This window comes from Grampus griseus (genome assembly GCF_964374135.1).
Source record: "Grampus griseus genome assembly, chromosome: 12".
Lineage (NCBI taxonomy): Eukaryota > Metazoa > Chordata > Mammalia > Artiodactyla > Delphinidae > Grampus > Grampus griseus.
In genome coordinates this window covers 29,733,816-29,754,125 of record NC_139006.1, presented here as the reverse complement: position 1 = coordinate 29,754,125, position 20,310 = coordinate 29,733,816, and the positions used below count along the sequence as shown (strand labels likewise).

At 40.1% G+C, this 20,310-nt stretch overlaps 1 protein-coding gene across 4 annotated transcripts in view; it reads left to right on the top strand.

The window, feature by feature from the left end:
• The window catches only part of ANKRD12 (ankyrin repeat domain 12), a 114,866-nt gene extending 101,697 nt beyond the window's left edge, over positions 1–13,169 (top strand). For all 4 annotated transcript variants that reach the window (XM_082667438.1, XM_082667439.1, XM_082667437.1 and 1 more), the window contains 4 exons: positions 2,329–2,427; positions 7,672–7,815; positions 9,599–9,694; positions 10,340–13,169. In XM_082667438.1, the coding sequence (XP_082523564.1) occupies positions 2,329–2,427; positions 7,672–7,815; positions 9,599–9,694; positions 10,340–10,525 (525 nt within the window). In that variant the 3' untranslated portion in view covers positions 10,526–13,169. The remainder of the gene's footprint in view (positions 1–2,328; positions 2,428–7,671; positions 7,816–9,598; positions 9,695–10,339) is intronic.
• Positions 13,170–20,310: the final 7,141 nt, after the last annotated feature.

Genomic DNA, 20,310 nt, shown 5'->3' with positions numbered 1-20,310 from the left:
TTTTTTATCCTAAATCAGTCAGTTACCCGCAGTTTTAGACCCCCATCTCTTCCACTCCCTCCTCATCTAACACCAGTGTAACAGTGATGTGTTTCCTTAATTCCTTGCCTACAGTGTTGTCCCCCTAATATCTTTTCTCCAAATATAGCAGTGAGCTATTAAGACCTTCCACTGGTTCCCCATTACATACAAAATTTACCCTAATGTGCTACAAATAATATGTGTTCCACAGTATGTTAATTAAATACCTTCTCCAGTAGGGAGAGAGGGGTGTTTTCCATGATCAAATAAGTTTGGGAAACACCATTTATCTAAAAATAAATAGATTTCTTCACTGTAGGACTTCTGAGAACTATTAAAATTTAATTTGCTAATTACAAGATACCTAAATAAATACATATAATACAGTGTTTCCCAAACTTACTTGTTCTTGGAACCGTTTCCAGTAAATTGTCTCTATGCACCCAGTGTTCTGTGGGTCATGCTTGAAGAAACGCTCTTTCCAGAACAGACTACAAGCTTTATTACTGGGCCCTGCTGCCCTCTCCACCCTCGTATCCCACCCTTCCTGCCCTCACATTGATGTTCCAGGAACTCAGGACAGCCTGCAGTTGCCTCCTGATACCAGAGTGTTCTCATGCAGGTGATTGTACTGTCCTCTCGTGTGTGAATTATCTCCCTCCCTTCTTTCCCTTTCTTTCTTCCCCACAACTCATTTCTCTTAACTCTTTGCTCTGGCTCTTCCTTTAAGATAGAGCTCAGGCATAACCCTCTCAAAGAAGCTTTCTCTTGACACTCCGGTCTCAAAGGAGTAGATATTTGTCCTCTGAGCTGCTTGAAGGATGCCCGTAGGACTTCGCAAAACTAAAATAATAGCACCAAACTCTACTCTTGCCTCTCATGAAATTTAAAGAAGTTTACAGACACAGAAATCAAATGCATTACTGCAGTTAGAGAACTGAAAAATGATCAGCCCCAGTAAGTTATTGGTATTGTAGAATTTTCTGCATTGATTCAACTGATTGTTATTTGACATGTTTTTAATTCCCCATGATTCCTATAAACCGTTTACTATTTATAAATAGAGTCTTGATTGGATCCAGGTTTGTGTCTTTGGCAAGAGTGTTTCCTGTATAGTACTGCATAATCCCTGTAGCACCACATCAGGAAGCACACAGTATCTGCTTGTTCCCCCTTCAGAAGAGTCCCCAGAGTTATTAAACTGTGCCAAAATGTGCTGAGATAACCTTTGTTACTTCACTCTAATATGCTGACAGTAATTAAAACCTTGGGGGGGGATATAGATACTCCAAGAGGTAAAGGGAGACTATTCAGGGATCACAGACAGTTACTGCCATATTTGGATGTCTCTTTATATTAACGCTTGAGTGTATGCATAGACTGAGTCAGCTTTCTTTTTTTTTGTTTTGTTTTTTTGTTTTTGGTTGCATTGAGTTTCAGTTGCAGCACGCAGGATCTTTGCAGAGGCATGCGGGATCTTTCGTTGCGGTGCACGGGCTTCTAGTTGTGGCACGTGGGTTCCAGAGCGCGTGGGCTCTGTAGTTTGCGGTGCACGGGCTTAGTTGCCCCGTGGCATGTGGGATCTTAGTTCCCCGACCAGGGATCGAACCCACATTGGAAGGCGGATTCTTTACCACTGGACCACCAGAGGAGTCCCTGAGTCAGCTTTCTTAACCTCCAACATCTACCAGAAAGCACAGTTCACTATAATGATCAATTTAGAGATGAACTAAACATAAGCTTTTTGGAGCATGGATAGACAAAGTGAGTTACCACATATAATAAAGTTTGAAAACGACAACTGTATTAAAGACAATTTCATGTATTTTTATAAAAGAGTTAATTCACTAAATGTAAAATTCAGCACTTTAGTGTTTGGAGTTTATCTTGTCTACAGAGAGATTTCACTTACTATACCCTCAGACTGCTGTCATCTTTAGGACTGTTTGCTTGGTGTTTTGTGTGTTTTTGTTACTCCTTCCTCCCTGTCTTTGAACTATCACTTACTGATGCTCTAAAATGTGTCTCTGTATGGCAAATAACTGCCTTAGTCCTAATGTGCTCTTTGGAATTTGCTGTGGCCTCAGAATTAAAACATCTGAGTTTTCTGGAATGCTCTGCTTTGTTTCAAAGAGTTGAAATTGAGAAGTCACAACCAGTTGTGTAATTGTTACTATATTATTTAATTCAAAGAACAATCGAATTTGTTTTCATTAAGTTATACACTAAAAAGTTTTAATTTTATAGGAATAGCTGATTAGTGTAAATAAAATCTAATGTTTTCAACTTTTTTTTTTTTTTAATTAGATTACACCACCACCTTCCCTGTCAGATCCGCTTAAAGAGCTTTTTCGACAACAGGAAGTTGTAAGGATGAAACTTCGTTTGCAACACAGTATTGAAAGGGTAAGAAATATTTAAGTTTACATTTATGTCAAAGATAACTGTATTTTAACAATAGATTATAATTGCCTACAGTTTTTTATTAGTGACTCTTCCTTATTTAAAGCCATTTTGGGAAATGGTTTGATTTTATCTTGTGCTCATGCAATAAGATGGAGAATTTTTAAGCCTGATTTAGGATAGCTGCTCCCATGTTACAATTCATGTTCAGTATATATTTGATACATTGATATAAGAATCTCTAATAATTCCTTATCATTTGTCAAATTTGCAGAACTGTAGCAGTGAATTCCTATTTCCAAAGCTTTGGAATTGTTGCTTGGTACCAGCTACTGTAGTACAGACTCGTACCAAGGTTGTGCTCATTGGTCCTTTTAGGTTCTGCTTTAGTATTCCAGTTTCTGGTGGTTAGTTTTGGCATGAAATGACAGGGGGAAAAACCTATCTAATTATTTATAGATATCATCAAAGTAACTTGGATTGACAAAAATAATAACACCTTAATTTTTTGTGGGAGAGTCAGGGACTTTCTGCAAATGTGATATAAGCTATGATCTTTCTTTACAGACATACACACATATTCGTATACAAGCAAAACCTTGTATGCAATTCCTTCATACATGATTGATTTCCTAGGGTAGAGGTTCTTAACCTTTTTTGTGCCATGGATTCCTGTAACAATCTGGTAAATATAAAACCTTTCCTCAGAATAATGTTTTTAAATGAAGAAAATTAATTTATAGCATTACAGAGAGAAAAGCCATAAAAAAAAGAAGCACTGAAACAGAACTTACAACATTGTGCCTGACCCACGTCAGTGCGATGTGTTAGCAGTAAGAAGTTAGGTCCTATAACCCACATCAATAGCTGTTTCAGCCATCAGGCATGTGTGAAGTCACCTGGTATATATTCATCTATGCATCTAACCATGTTTCAAAAGCTGTGCTGCCTTACAGACAGTTTAGAATTCTCATTTGAACTGTGTAATTTGCAGAACTTTAATAGTGAAAATGACTCACATCCTTCCACTTATCCACCAGCAAACAATTTAGAATTACAGAAAACTAGAAAGCAACTTAGAAGTCTGACCAGTGTGAGGACAAACAACTCTGCCATTTGATTCTACAGTGGGAAGAACTAGTTGGTAGTTGGCCAGCTGTGTAGTGTAGCACAGGTGTCTCTACATGGAAGAGCTGCCATCACATGTCATACTGTAGCAGGTCTAATGACTATTGGAATTTCAAAGAAGAAATTAGTATAAAAACTTGGGGGCAATACTTGCAACAACTATAACAGGAATTGAAAATAGTTGTGATTTCTATGGATGACAAAGTTGCAAATACTTCTGGCATCACTGTGGTTTGTGGCCTACATTGATAATTGAAAGAAATGCCAGTTGGAGGTGAGCAAAAATAAAGATGTAATTTTTCCCATTCAGGTTCACAGATGACCTTCCCCTCATTCTGTCCAGAGGCTTCTTAGGAGTATGAGGACCGAAGGCTAAGAACCTCTGTTCTGAGGGCATTTTTCCCATAGAATATGATAACATTTGAATACTGTGCTAAATGAATGAACACATCTTGCAGCCAGAGCCCCTGGCCCCTTACCTGCCTCCCCAAGAGCCCCTGACTTCAGAGCCACCTCGCATCCTACCTGCCTCCCCAGGAACTAAGAGGAAGGCAGTACTTTGGGAGAGGCATAGCCCATTCTCAGAAGACATTGTATGAGAGGCTCTGCTCTAGAAGTTCAAAGACACAGCATTAAGAATGATGATCTAAAGTGGAATATGTAGGCTATCAGTTAAGCCACATATCTCTGTTAATTATCTTAGGGGAGGGGGTCTGACTTAACAAATGTATTTCTGGGACTTCCCTGGTGGCGCAGTGGTTAAGAATCCACCTGGTAATGCAGGGGACACGGGTTTGATCCCTGGTCTGGGAAGATCCCACATGCCTCAGAGCAGCTAAGCCCATGTGCCACAACTACTGAGCCTGCACTCTGGAGCCTGCAAGCCACAACTACTGAGCCCGTGTGCCACAACTACTGAAGCCCATGCTCCTAGAGCCTGTGCTCCTCAACAAGAGAAGCCACCGCAGTGAGAAGCCCACGCAATGCAACGAAGAGTAGCCCCCGCTCGCCGCAACTAGAGAAAGCCCGCGCGCAGCAACAAAGACCCAGCGCAGCCAAAAATAAATAAACTAAATGGATTTTTTTTTAATGTATTTCTTTCTTGTATGGTGAAAAAGATTTTTGGTTATTGCTCTTTATCACTGCAGGACTACAACCAACTTTTTTTTTTTTTTTTTTTGGGCTGTGTTGGGTCTTTGTTGCTGCGCGCAGGCTTTCTCTAGTTGCAGCGAGCAGGGGCTACTCTTCCTTGCGGTGTATGGGCTTCTCATTACGGTGGCTTCTCTTATTGTGGAGCACGGGCTCTAGGCACGCAGGCACGCGGGCTTCAGTAATTGTGGCACGTGGGCTCAGTAGTTGTGGCATTTAGGCTCAGTAGTTGTGGCACCCGGGCTTAGTTGGTCCACGGCATGTGGAATATTCCTGGACCAGGGCTCGAACCTGTGTCCCCTGCATTGGCAGGCGATTCTTAACCACTGTGCCACCAGGGAAGTCCCCAGCCAACTTTGTAGAAAGTATTTTTCCTTCTAGCTATTTTTTCTTAGTATCTGACCACGTGTTTGGATATTTATCACTTAAAGTCCCACCTTAAACTTGCACTTAAATTCATAAATTACAAGTATTGGACTTAACTCTTCTCTTTTGAGTGTCATTTATCACATAACAATTTATAGCAGATTAAATAGGACTGTCAGGGCTTCCCTGGTGGCACAGTGGTTGGGAGTCTGCCTGCCGATGCAGGGGACATGGATTCGTGCCCCGGTCCGGGAAGATCCCACATGCCATGGAGCGGCTGGGCCCATGAGCCATGGCCGCTGAGGCTGCGCGTCCGGAGCCTGTGCTCCGCAGCGGGAGAGGCCACAACGGTGAGAGGCCCGCGTAACGCAAAAAAAAAATAGGACTGTCTATTTAGCTTTTCACTAAATTATAAATACAGAAAAACTCTACAGTAATGCATATTTGGATATAATGTGGCCTGCATTCTCCAATGGGGGAAGGATAAATTTCTTGTCTGTTGAGGGGTGAATAGGCAACATGGTGGGGACAAGACCAGCCACATGTTTAGTCTTCTCCCAGCCCAGCCTTCCAGACAGGCTAAGGTCTGCAGCTGGACCTCAGGAATTCCCATCTGCTAAATGCAGAGGATTGCCTATATTGGCATTAACCTTACAAAAGAGTGACTGTGTGTTACATAAGTGGAAGTTTTGGATCCCACTTAACACATTAAGGCAGGATTGTACTGTGATTGTCAGAGGTTTACAAGTACAGTTGACTCTTGCACAACATGAGGGTTAGAGGCACCAACCCCTCGCATAGTCAAAAATTAACTTATAACTTTAGAGTCAGCCCTCCGTATCCACATTTCTGCATCCATGGATTCAACCAGCCATGGATTGTGTAGGACTGTCGTACCTATTTATTGAAAAATACCCATGTATAAGTGGACCTGCTCGGTTCAAACCCACGTTGTTCAAGGGTCAACTGTAGTTAGCATTAGAGTACAGTGTGTTTGTTGCTATGAAATATTCATTCTAAAAGAGAAGCTGCCACCACAATGGTGTATCACGTCAGAACAGTTAGAATGGATATAATAAAAAAGACAGACAAAAACATATATGGGCAAGGATGTGAAAACACTGGAACCCTATACATTGCTGGGGAGAACATAAAATGATACAATTGCTGTCGAAAACATTTTGGCAGTTTGTCAGCAAGTTAAGCATAAAACTACCATTATAACCCAGCAGTCCCACTCCTAGTTATTTACCCAGGAGAAATAAACATATACATTCAAACAAAAATGGAGCATGAGTGTTCGTAGCAGCTTCATTCATGATAGCCCAAAGGAAGAAACAGCCCAAAAGACCATCAACTGATGAATGGATAAAAAAAATGTGGTAAAAAGGAATGAGGGGGGAAAAAAAAAAAAGGAATGAGGTACTGATACATGCTACAACACAGATGAACCTTGAAAACATGTGATGTGAAAGAAGCCAGTCACAAAAGACCAGATTACCATGTGATTCCATCTGTGTGAAGTGTTCATAAGTAAATCCATAGGAACAGAAGGTAGAGTCGCTGTTGTCAGGGGAAGTAGGGGAACGCAGAGTGACTGCTGATGGGCATGGGGTTTCTTCTTGGGGTGATGAAAAAGTTCTGGAATTAGTGGTGATGGTTGAACATCTTGGTGAGTTCAGTTGGCCCTCCATATCTGCAGGTTCTGCATCCATGGTTTCAACTAACCGCAGATCAGAATACTCAAGAAAAAATATTCCAGAAAGTTCCAAAAAGCGAAACTTGAATTTGCCACACACTGGCAAATTTACACAGCATTTACCTTGTATTAGGTATCATAAGTAATCTAGAGATGATTTAAAGTATACGGGAGCATGTGTGTAGGTTATATGCATATATTATGCCATTTTATATAAGGGACTTGAGCATCCATGGATTTTGGTATCTGTGGGGGTCCTGGAACCAATCCCTCGCAGATACCAAGGGATAACTGCATACTAAAAGCCATCATTGTACATTTTAAGATGATTTTTAAAAAGAGACTGCTGATTTTGGAAAGGAAATTTGCTTATACTTTTGGAACCCTTGGAGTTCTCAAATTTCTCAAGCTTACTGTGAAAGAAAAACTGCTCTGAGATTGAAGTTCTTTAGCACTTTAAGTGATTTTATTTTATTTATTTATTTTCTTAAATTTATTTATTTTTATTTTTGGCTGTGTTGGGCCTTTGTTGCTGTGCGCGGGCTTCTCTCTAGTTGCGGCGAGCGGGGACTACTCTTCGTTGTGGTGTGCGGGCTTCTCATTGGGTGGCCTCTCTTGCTGCAGAGCACGGGCTCCAGGCGCGTGGGCTTCAGTAGTTGTGGCACTCGGGCTCAGCATTTGTGGATCGCAGGATCCAGAGCACAGGCTCAGCAGTTGTGGCGCATGGGCTTGGTTGCTCCACGGCATGTGGGATCCTCCCGTAGCAGGGCTCGAACCTGTGTCCCCTGCGTTGGCAGGCGGATTCCTGACCACTGCACCACCAGGGAAGCCCTAAGTGATTTTATTTTTATTTGAAGAACAAGTGGTTGAAGAATTGTTGTTTTTTTAATTCTTTGTTCAACTAGGAAAAACTCATTGTATCCAATGAACAGGAAGTTCTTCGGGTTCATTACAGAGCTGCAAGAACACTGGCAAATCAGACACTGCCGTTCAGCGCATGCACTGTTCTCCTGGATGCAGAAGTGTACAGCGTGCCCCTGGACGCCCAGGTAAAGGACTAGCCATGGCCTTTAGTGCTCTTAGGATAGCAGGCACCTTTGGTAATCTGGGTCCTCAGAAGAAACATGAATTCAACAATCAGTAAAGCTCAAAGGAGAAAACAACTCTTGCACACTAAAGTGCTTTTTATAGATAACTTGTAAGTTGCTTCTAAAGTGGAAGCTGCTGGAAGCTAGAAAGGGCAACAGGTGGAGCTCAGGTCGTGCTAGTGCTGAGAGAGGGCCAGGCTTTGTTTGGATATTGGATGTTGTTGGGACAAATTAACACAACTGTGGAAAACTAGCTACGGCTTGAAAAGAGTTTACTGCCACATGTAAATTACGTGAATTCAGAACTAGACATCAGTTGTTCAGAATTTTTTTGTGCTTCATAAACCAGAATGAAATTCTTTGGTCATAAGACAGAATATAAAAGTATAAACACAGACAGTGAAGGATTATCACCAAAAAAGACTAGAAAATACTGTTTTAAATCAGACAAACTATAGAGATACAAAGTATATGCAGTATATTACAGAGAAAGTTACTTAGTTCTCTCCGGACTTTATTTTTCTCACCTGAAAAAAAAAAAAAAAAACAGAAGTCCCAGATGGGTTATAAAGAGAATTTCTGAAAAGAAGTGAATTTTCCCAGTAAACCCTCAGAATGATCCCCAAATCAGAGACTAAAAAGGATCAGGCCACAAGCCACCTAATAGTTGAAGGGCAGAAGAACTTAGTCATCGTCTTGAGGATGACTGTGGGCCTGTTACCCACCCTTGTACAGCTGACTTTACAGTTGGTAGACGGTCTCTCCACTGAGGAGCAGGCTTGTTCAGGTGAGCATAGCTGCTGAGGGACTAAGGGACAAGTCCGCTTCCTTGGGTAGGGGCTTGGGCCATCCTTTAGCCATTCTCATATCAGACCTCTTCCTTTTCAAAATAAACTTGTAATAATAAAAAAGGTTCAATAATAAAATTTAAAACAGTCAAAAGGTCTTACCTGAAGACCAAGGAGGAAGTGGTAACAGCCAAGAATGTGAGTAGTGTGATTGTGTTGCCTGGATGCCACCTCGATGGTGCTGGTTGGTGGTCAGAGCTTTGGCGGCAGTAACGGCAGCAGTTGTTTGTCAGACCCAGTGCTTCCCATTGCCAAAGCGTTAGAACAAGGGCTTAGTGACTCTCAATTCTCAAACAAGATTAAAAGAGGTGCTTTTACCAATTTCACAGAATAGAAAATTGAAAGAGTATGTAATTAGTTTGAGATTACACAGTAAGATACAAAGCTGACGTTTGAATATAGCCTATCTTAAAAGAATACCAAAACTGGTATTCTTAAGAGTTGGTATAGAATTTCTTTGTGAGCACTCCAAAGGACTGGTCCTGGAAGAAATGTCAGCCCCAAAGGCCTGTCTCCCACCTTAACATTTTCTTCTCCCTACATGTGGTAAACGATAACATTAAAATTAATTTCTTAATCAATTGTGCTTTAATAAGAAGTCACAGGCATGTCACTTCATATGACATGCCTTTCTGAGACATTTTTGACACACAGATTGGTAGGATTCTATTTAATTAATAACTAAACCCAGCATCCTAATAATTCTAATAACTAATCTCAGTATGGAAATACTTTATCAGATTTTTAAAATTCAGATTATGTTATCTTTCTTTGAAGTATACGTTTCATCATTCCTTTAAAAGTAGAATATACCATAAAAAGATAAAATGGCATATAGATTTTAAAGTAGGTTATTTTATTTTATAATATCCAACAATTTTAATGTTTTCTTTCAGTCTGATGACAGTAAAACTTCTGTGAGGGATCGTTTTAATGCAAGACAATTCATGTCTTGGTTACAAGATGTGGACGATAAATTTGACAAATTAAAGGTATGTATGTTTAGAAGTTCACTTTAACTGGATACTTCCCCTTCATAAACAGAAACTGTAACTGTGTTAGAGAGGAGTGGTTAGGAAAGGAAAGACCAGTTAGTGGTGAATCCTCATGAGGTCGCACTTTGGAAGATAAAGGAAGATAAAGGACCCCCCCCTCCGTTTTTCGGGTCCAATTTCATATACATGGTGCAGCTACCAGAGAAAAAGCAGTTTCTAATGGAGATCTTCATATTTGTTATCCAGTGTATGAGTCTGGCTATAGTTCCAGCCTGTGAAAGAGGGGAGAACAAGAAGAGAAGAAATGTATTTTGCAAGTAATCTGTAATGAAAATTATTTGGTTTGAATCATTTCAAAAATCACTTTTCCTTAGATTTTCTTGATTCTTCTGATAATTTGAAATTTTATTGCTTGAAAGAGCAGTTTCAAATTAAAGTCTGTTAGATGAGTGTGAAGTTGTGGGTCCTTAAGTATTTGGTGTATGGATACAGACAGGGTAAACCAGAAATGGACGTGTAACTCAGAAGCTTCACATACCCTAGTATATCCATCTTACACCCTAAAGAAACGATGCATGAGATTAATTTTAAACAAAGCAATTGTAATAAATAATCACTGAATTCTTCTCTTCTTTTAAATAGACCTGTCTTTTAATGAGGCAACAACATGAAGCTGCAGCTTTAAATGCCGTCCAGAGGTTAGAATGGCAGCTCAAACTCCAGGAACTCGATCCTGCCACCTATAAATCTATCAGCATTTATGAAATCCAGGAGTTTTACGTGCCACTTGTTGATGTGAATGATGACTTTGAATTGACTCCTATATAGCAGCCGTGACTTCCTGGTGGTGGTGTTTTAAATGAGTGAGGCTTAAGAGTATTATACTATGGAATACTGCCTTTTGACAAAAATATGCTATTATGCCTTCACAGCTATTAGTAAAGTTCAACTAAAGTTGGTGATGTAGTAAACACTGTCATTTTATTAAAAATGAAAAGAATTATTTTGGATCTTAGATCCAAGCAGTTTCTAACTGAAAACTATTATTTATATTGGTGAAAGGTGACTATCGCGTTGGAGCACGTTGGCAGACGAGGTAGATGTTTAGGGAGCTGAGGATCTGCTAATGGCGCTGGAAGCTGTTAGTGCTCTACGTACGAGGTGACCACGGGTGTTGAGGTTCTGTCAAGTTCTACTAAAACAGATCAGCAAACTAAAAGGCTCAATTCCTACCAAATAGTTTCTAATGTGGAAGGAAAACTTGGCACAAAATTTCTTCAGTTTATTATATCTGTAAGTTAATTGTACAGCTTTCTTTTTGAAAGTTTTAATATTGTCTTCCTTTTTAATAACTTATTTTATACATATTGTGCAGATGTAAATCTTGTAATTAATGGTCAAAATGTATACAAAGGGATTGGTAGTCAAAACATATACAAAGAAATAATTGTAAAACTGTTTTGTCTGATGTTTAAGGACCAAAGTTGTAGTTTGTATGGTATGGAGTGTAGTGATAGTGTGTTGAGGTAGCAGGACTTTTAAATAAGGCATGCGTGTCTGAGTTAGCTTGTTTCCATCACAGAACTGTAGAGACTGTGACTTAGCCATACTGCATGCTTCCTATAATTTAATTCTCTCCATAGCGATGCCTGACGGTAGTGTAAGGTGTTTCATACCAGTCTCCCAGGATAGTACCTATGACTTACTATGTTGGACATTTTATTTAGAATTAGTCATGCAAAGAAACAGCTCTTTTTTCATCTCACGATAGAGCCTGTTCTCCTCTTCCCCCCAAAAATGCCTTTGAATGAAAATTCTGAAATTGTAAATGTCTATTTTAATACTCAAATATGAAAGAATCTGTGAATATATGTAAATATGTTTAATAAATTTTATTGGTCATGTTAAATCATTGTAAAACTTTTTTACATTGCTTAAATATAATGTTCTAAGCTTAATAACCTTTGCACTTTTAAAATAACAACTGAGTACTCAAAAAAGAGATATTTGGTAGTCAAAATAGGTAAAAGAAATGGGCATATTCTGATCGATCTCTGCAATGATTATGAAATATTGATTAATATGTTGTATTTCTTCCTTGTATCAAAATGCAAAACATATAATTTTCAAAATTTTATAATTAAAATAAGATTTGGTATGCTGTTTTTAATAAAATAATTAGCAGTATACTTAGAAAAAGTCCAGTTTCTCCTGTAACATGATGTAAATTAAATATTCAGGAATATTTCAGATCTGAAACCTGCTGTTAAACTTACTAAACATTTTTGGAAAGAAGATAGGTTATGTGTAAAATTGATCATAAGTATATGAGATAAGATTTACAGAACTTTCCACAATACTTTCTTGAATTATAAAATAATAGGTGTTTTTTATTCTGATTGAGAAAAGTGAAAAGAATATATGAGGAATAAAGTTATTTAAATTCAGCTTGCAAGTTGGAAATCCCAGCTAGTGGGAAAGAATGTAAAATTGAAGTTTTTGAGTGCAAAGGTATATATTAAGCTTAGGGATTTTTGAATTTTTACATCAGTTTATATTTTAATTGATACTGTACTTGGCATGCGCAATAAAGCAGCACGTGTGAAAAATACACAGTGCAAGGACTTTATTATAAAGATTGGATGTAGTAGTCTTTAGAAATTTAGATGAAAGATTTTGGCCTTTTTTATTGGATAAATGGGGCCAAGAAAGGCAGGGTAGATTTTGAAGCACTGGTTTTGTTGAAGTTAAGTTTATTAAGGCTGGGAACATTAAAAACTAATTTATAAAAGCAATACTTTTTCATATGAAAAACTTAATGCAAATTTTGTTTATACTTTTGCCTAAAAATAAAAAAACAGATTATTGAGCATTGAAATCATAGAAAATATGAGAAGGGTAAGTTTATACAGCAGTTTGTTCTGATGGTTCAACCAGAGAAGGGGGTGCGGAAAAAAAAATCACTGTTTGGCCAAACAGAACAAGCTGCAGAAGAGAAAAACTAAGCAAGCAGAAATCTGGCATATTTTAGTCATCCCAGCTTTTTAGTACTAACCACAGTTCTCACCCTGTTCAGTGGTACCTCAAGTTGCTGGAGCCTGTCTGCCATGATGCTGCTTCTGCAGATTCCCTTTGTAAAGTGACTCATTCGAAGCTAATCGGGATAGCTTAAAAAAAAAAAAAAAGTGAATGCCTTCTCCATGGGAATTTATACTTAAGTAAGTAAGTTAAGGGCTCTTGATATTAAAGATTATTCTGAAGCTCTAAAATGCTAGAAAAAAAACTTGGAATGGGGTATATGCCTAAAAAGATATAGGATTCTGAAAGAGAAATAAAGGATGGTTAGTTTAATCAGTGATTTTTTTTTTTAACTATTCAAATATCATGAACAAGATACTAAATTGTACCTGAGGATTTGTATTTCTTTAAATCTTGTTCTAAATCATATCTGTTTAATAAATGACTAGATATTTGTGCATGTTATTTAATAAAGAGTTATATTTTTATAGAAAAAATAAGAGTGAAATGTGTTAAGTGTTTTTTTTTTTTTTATTTTCCACTCCCACGTGACTCCAAGCCCAACACCAGTGTTTACTTGGGCAGCAGGCAAAATTGCAAAATACTCATTTTGGGGAAAAAACCTCTGAAGAATTAGCCTTTTGAGCTCAAGTCTATTCAGGAAATGAGGTCTCAAAAATGAATTTTAAGTATTAGACATGCTGCAGACTTAACTATAAAAATCTCAAGCAGGGCTTCCCTGGTGGCGCAGTGGTTGAGAGTCTGCCTGCCGATGCAGGGGACACGGGTTCGTGCCCCGGTCCGGGAAGATCCCACATGCTGCGGAGCGGCTGGGCCCGTGAGCCATGGCCGCTGGACCTGCGCGTCCGGAGCCCGTGCTCCGCAACGGGAGACGCCACAACAGTGAGAGGCCCGCTTACTGCAAAAAATAAAAAATCTCAAGCAAAGATCCCCTGAAGCTCATTTTAACAGACTGAGGAATTATAGAGTTATTCTAGAAATTGAGCAATGCTAAATATGTATTTTTCTTAGTTATCCAAAAAGTTAGCAATATTTTTTATTCTATCTCTGATATTCTGACACATAAAACCCAAAAATTTTATGTAGGGGAAATTGACTTTTTAAAACTCATGAGGTAGTCATGTCTTGTATTTTAAATGAAGCATTTCCACAATTTTTTTTAATCCTTTTTCAAACCTTAAAGTTTAAATAATTCCTAATTAATCAAATGGCTCAAAAGGTTAGAATTATAAGTATTATAATTTAAACAGTGAAAAGTACATATGGAAGGATTGACCTCTTTTTTTTTTTGGCCATGCTGCGAGGCATGCAGGAACTTAGTTCCCCCGACCAGGAATCGATCCTGTGCTCCCTGCAGTGGAAGCTTGGAGCCTTAACCGCTGGACCACCAGGGAAGTCCCTGGAAAGATTGACGTTTAAAGAAAATTTTTCTGTTGATATAGAGAATGAGGCATATATAGCGTATGTCTATAGAGTAAAAAACACCACCTGTGTGCCCATCACTCAGCTTAAGAGCGGTACCTTTTTCCTCAGTTTTTTTTAATTGTGTAATTTGTATCCAGTAAAAATACCCACATCTTAAGTAGGCAGTTTGATAAGTCCTGACAGATGCATACAAAACATTTCCATTCCCCCCGCAGTTCCCTCCTGCCCCCTTGCAGAGTACTTCACCCCGGAGGCCACCGCTTGATGACTGCCGGCGCCATGGATTACCTGTACTTGTTCTTGAGCTTCACGTATATGGAATCAAACAGTATACACTTGTTTTGCGTCTGCCTTCTTTCAACATAAGGTTTTGAAATTCATGTTGCATGTGTCAGTCATCTGTTCCTTTTTCTTACTGAGTGGAAGTATATTGTACAAGCCTGTTTATTCACTCTTGTTGGTAGACATTTGGATTGTTCCCAGTTGGGGGCTGAATAAAACTGCTCTAAACATGCTAATCTTTTTTTGTGAACACGTTCTTTCATTGCTTGGGCCCATACCTTGGAGTACAGTCACCAGGTCATAGGGCATAGATGTATGTCTAACTTCATCAGAAACTGACAGTTCTTCAAAGGGGTTGTACCGTTTTATCCTCCTACTGCCAACTATCAGAGGCCCAGTTGCTCTGAATCCTCATCAATCTTTGGTGTTGTCAGTCTTCAATTTTAGCAGTTTTGGTGGATATGTAGTGGTATCTTACTGTGCTTTTAACTTGCATTTCTCTGATGACTCAAGAGGTTGAACATATCTTTTAATATGTTTAACAGCCATTTGTACATTTTATTTTGTGAACTGTCCTCAAGTGTTTTGCTCATTTTTCATTGTGTTGGTCTTTTTATTATTGATTTGTAGGAAGTCCTTATTCTGCACGCAAGCCCTTTGTCAGGTAGGTCTTTATTAACGTCCATAAGAATTTAAGGAATGTATGCATATCCATGCATTTAGGTTTTAGTGGCAAGGATTCGAGGCAAAAAATTCTGTCATTGCAAACATTCTTAATGTAAGCAGTGTTTGCTAAAATAAATTATAGTACTATATTTTCAACCGTCTATCTCAGAATGCTTTTTTCTTTTTAAATTTTATTTATTAGTTTTGGCTGCGTTGGGCCTTCGTTGTTGCGCGCAGGCGTTCTCTAGTTGAGGTGAGTGGGCTTCTCATTGCGGTGGCTTCTCTTGTTGCAGAGCACCGGCTCTAGGCGCACGGACTTCAGTAGTTGTGGCTCACGGGCTCTAGAGCGCAGGCTCAGTATTTGTGGCGCACAGGCTTTGTTGCTCCGCGGCGTGTGGGATCTTTCCAGACCAGGGCTCGAACCTGTGTTCCCTGCATTGGCAGGCGGATTCTTAGCCACTGCGCCGCCAGGGAAGTCCCTCAGAATGCTTTAATTAAACTACTTGTGTAACTGTCCCAATTGGAATATTTGGAGAATACAAAAATTCTGTTTTCCTAAAAGGGAAAGAGAATCACAGCAACATGTTTTGTGAAATGGGAGTGGTACTTAAAAATGAAAAAGATGGGGCTTCCCTGGTGGCGCAGTGGTTGAGAGTCCGCCTGCCGATGCAGGGGACGCGAGTTCGTGCCCCGGTCCGGGAGGATCCCACATGCCGCAGAGCTGCTGGGCCCGTGAGCCATGGCCACTGAGCCTGAGCGTCCGGAGCCTGTGCTCCGCAACGGGAGAGGCCACAACAGTGAGAGGCCCGCGTACCGCAAAAAAAAAAAAAGAAGAAGAAAAAGATGAATGTCACATCCATATTTTAAAAAGCATGAAGGGAAGAAAGAAAAACCTCGACTTGTAAGTCTGACCGGCTTAAAGGCAAAAAACTGAAGTCACTGATTAAGGGAAAAAGAATAGAAAACCTGAACAGGTACAGTCTAATCAGGAATACTACAGATGGAAGCCCTGTTGAAGCCATCTGAGTCCCTGAATTAATGACAACGAAGGCTGGAGGTGGTGAAAAGGAGCAGTTTGTCCTTTAGAGGCATCTAGAAGCTCTGGCTTTCTGACATAAGTTAGCACAATGGTGGAAGTTTCACGAGGAAACATTCACTGAGCAAAAGTGTATGCTCAACATGGAGGCAGACAAAAATCCAGTCCAAAGACATCACTAATTCAGAGGGAGTGAACAGGCTGATGCTGGCAAGCAGGTGAAGAGCAGACCAGCTGCCTTCTTGTGGAGGTTTGGTGTGTGGGTTTCTTTGTTTTTCCGTTTGCTTGTTGTTTTGTTATGTTTAGCCCTCCCCAACACAATCCTGAAAGAACTCTTGCCTCAGAATTGCTCTGTCTCCACGTGGGATAAAACAGCACAGCTGTGATGCAGTCCCGTGTCCCCTCTTACCTGCCCTGGAGCCTCTCACCTCAGTGCACCCCCATGAGTTTCCAGCCACTGAAGACTGCTCATACTAAGTGAGGTAAGTCAGAAAGAAAAAGACAATACCATAAGATATCATAAGATATCATTTATATGTGGAATCTAAAATACGACACAAATGAACTGATCTACTAAACAGACACACAGACGTAGAGAAGTAGAGAACAGACTTGTGGTTGCCGAGGGGTGGAGGAGGGAGGGATTGGGAGTCTGGGATTAGCAAATGCAAACCTAGTATATGTAGGATGGGTAATCAACAAGGTCCTACTGTATAGCACAGGGAACTATATTCAATATCTTGTAATAACCTATAATAGAAAATCTGAAAAAGTATATATATACACACATATATATATAAACTGATTCACTTTGCTGTACACCTGAAACTAACACAACATTGTAAATCAACTATACTTCAATAAAATAAAATTTTTTAAAAAAGCGTGGATAGGGTTTATGTAGCCAGGAAAAAGAAAAAAGAATCATGTCCCAAGGAAAAAGAAAAATGCAGAATACAGGAGTGGGGAAGTATGAAGCATGCAAATAGACCACCTTGGCTCTATGGAGAGGATTTGTGTAACATCAAAAAAGATCCACATTTACTAGCATGAAAAGACGTTCTGGATATGCCAAATGGGAAAAAGCAAGTTGCAGTGAAGTATTCTTAGCATAATTTCATTTTTTGCAAACATATGTTAATACATGTGACTTAAAAAAGACTGAAGGAATATATAGGAAGCTAGGTGCAATCTCCAGGGGCTAAAATGGCCAGGGTCGCACATGAAGTCCCAAAATTTTTAAATTCTCTGTAATCAGAAAAAAAGGAAAAAGTTGAAATGAATATAAATTAAGAAATATTCTAAATCAGTAAGCTACAAAGTTGGGACCTAATTTGGTAGGCAAGAGTGAGCCATGAGTAAATAGTGGATTTTGAGAAGCCTTAAGAGCTTTTGAGATTTGTAAATCTCTCAATAGCCCTTGATAGCCCTTTGCAAACATCTGCCAAAACAGCATTTTCTCCTAGCAGGCGGGGTCGGCAGTTTCCCCAGAGGTTTGCTAGGCCTGTAGCCCTAGGGACCTGAGCCTCGGAAAAGCTTGCTTGGGCGTTCCTTTTGCCTGGTGGATTCACAACCGTTCATTGCAGAAGGAATTATAAGTATTTTATGAACCCAGAATGGAACAAAACAAAACAAAAATAGCCTCAAGATTTTCTACATTTCTTCTTGCTTAAAACAGGAAGAGTTGAGAGGCCTTTGGAAGTAAGCGTTTTCCTTTCCCCATTCTTTTGAGAGCTTTGCGGTAATTCCCACAACAAAGCAGGGAGGGAAGAGGTGGGGGAAAGGGTGGAGGAAGGAGGTTTCTTCCCAAAGGGCCTTCCATCCCTAGATCTTTCCTTCCACACCACAGGCTGCCAGGCTGTTAGATGTGGCTCCTTTAGTTCAAATCTGTAAATCAAATCAGCTAATTCAGCTGAGTCTCTCGGATGGAAAGCATTAAGAATGGGACAGTGGATTCCAAACCATAATCCCCAGCCTGCCGCAGTCGGCCGGTTCCTTGGGACACAGAATAGTCTTCCTGTCTCCACCGGCTGAAAGGCGCACAGGCTGGACGCCTCCTCCAGGCAGGCCCGAGCAATCCCCCCCCTTCGCCCCCCCCCCCCCCCCGCATCCAGTCCCACCTCCGGCAGGGCCGGGGGCTCTGCCCGTACTCCTGTAAGGAAGCTCAGAAGTGGAGAATCAGACCAAACTGGAGTGCTTAGCAGGGGCACCCAACACTTGTGTCTCAGGCTCCCATTTTGCTCCCTGTCTTCTGGGGTGAATTGGCTGGGGTGAGGGGAGGCCCAGAGGTGAGAGTGTAGAAGCACCACCTACAAGAGTGAGTTCACAAACTACAGTTGTCCTTGTTATCTCTCTATGCTGGGCAGGATAACACCCCCTCCCCTAGCTTCACTCCCTCTACCCCAGCGGTCCCCAAGCTTTTTGGCACCAGGAACCAGTTTTGTGGAAGACAGTTTTTCCACAGATGGGGCGCGGGGGGAGGGGAGGATGGTTTCGGGATGATTCAAGTGCATTACACTTAATCAGTGTGAGCCCTGAGCTTGTTTTCACTTGACACTTACTGATAGGGTTTTGATATAAGTCTGCAAGCAATTGATTTATTATGGTCAAATCTTTCTGCTAATGATAATCTATATTTGCAGCCACTCCCCAGACCTAGCATCACTGCCTCAGCTCTACCTCAGATCATCAGGCATTAGATTCTCATAAGGAGCCGCACCCTAGATCCCTCACGTGTGCAGTTCATGGTAGGGTTCACGCTCCTATGAGAATCTAATGCCACCGCTGATCTGACAGGAGGAGGAGCTCAGGAGGTAAGAAAATTAATTGTTGTTTTATGGCAGTAAATTTACAGTAATTTGTTAGCAGCAATAGGAAACGAGTCACCTCTACACTGTAGTTGGCTGACGGTCAACCACTGATGCGTCTGTATCAGGTGATTGAATCTTACGTGAATCAGTGACATTTGACCCTTTCATCAAACCCTACTAAGAGGCCTTATCGCATTGATCATAAAGGCTTCTGGTAAAATAAAATAGCCACTACAATAACCCCTGCAGCTCTCAAATTCCCAAACCCATTCAGAAAAACTTGATAGCCACCTGGAGGCTCAACTGACATTTGATCTTCTAGAGCTTATCAAAGAGGATCTTTAAAAATAACTTTTTTATCTTATTACCAACGTAATACAGGCAAAGATATGAGAAAATGCAGACAAGCACAAAGAAAAAACATCAACACAAATCGCTCATAATCTTCATTCTAAAAATACACACACTGCTTTAAAAGTTGATATATCATGAATATCTTTCCATGCCAATGGTATTTCTCTGCAACACCAGTTCTCCAAGTGTGATCTGGAGACCCTGGGGGTCCCAGGACATTTTCAGGTAGTTCATGAGCTCAAAACTATTCTTATTTTAATTCTAATGCATTATTTGCCTTTTCAGTCTCCTCTCACACTGTAGTTTTTTTAGAGGATATAATATATATTACAACAGTTTGAATGCAAAAGCAGATATGAAAATCCAGCTGCCTTCTATTAAGTTTGACATTAAATAGCACAAATGTAAGACAATGCCACTCTTCTCACTATTTTTTTTTTTTTTTTTTTGTCTTGGAATATATACTTTTTTTTTTTTTTTCTGCGGTACGCGGGCCTCTCACTGCTGTGGCCTCTCCCGTTGCGGAGCACAGGCTCCGGACGCGCAGGCTCAGCGGCCATGGCTCACGGGCCCAGCCGCTCCGCGGCATGTGGGATCTTCCCGGACCGGGGCACGAACCCGTGTCCCCTGTCGGCAGGCGGACTCTCAACCACTGCGCCACCAGGAAAGCCCTATATACTTATTTTTCATAAAATATGTATTCATGTTACCATATAACAGAGTCTATTATTTTTAAATGAGATAATAAATTATTTCTTAAATTTCCGTTTTAACTTCAAAAGTTTTGATAGATGTAGCACACATAAACAAAACCTCTTTGGAGCCCTCAATAATTTTCAACAGTGTAAAGGGGTCCTGAGACTACAAAGTTTGAGAACCTCTGATATACAATATTAGTTTTTAATATCTGATTTAGCCCATTGCAGTGTATCATAGTTCATTTAACCAGTAAGTAATGCTAAGAATAAGATCCTTAAAGTTAAATTTGTGTACACTCAATT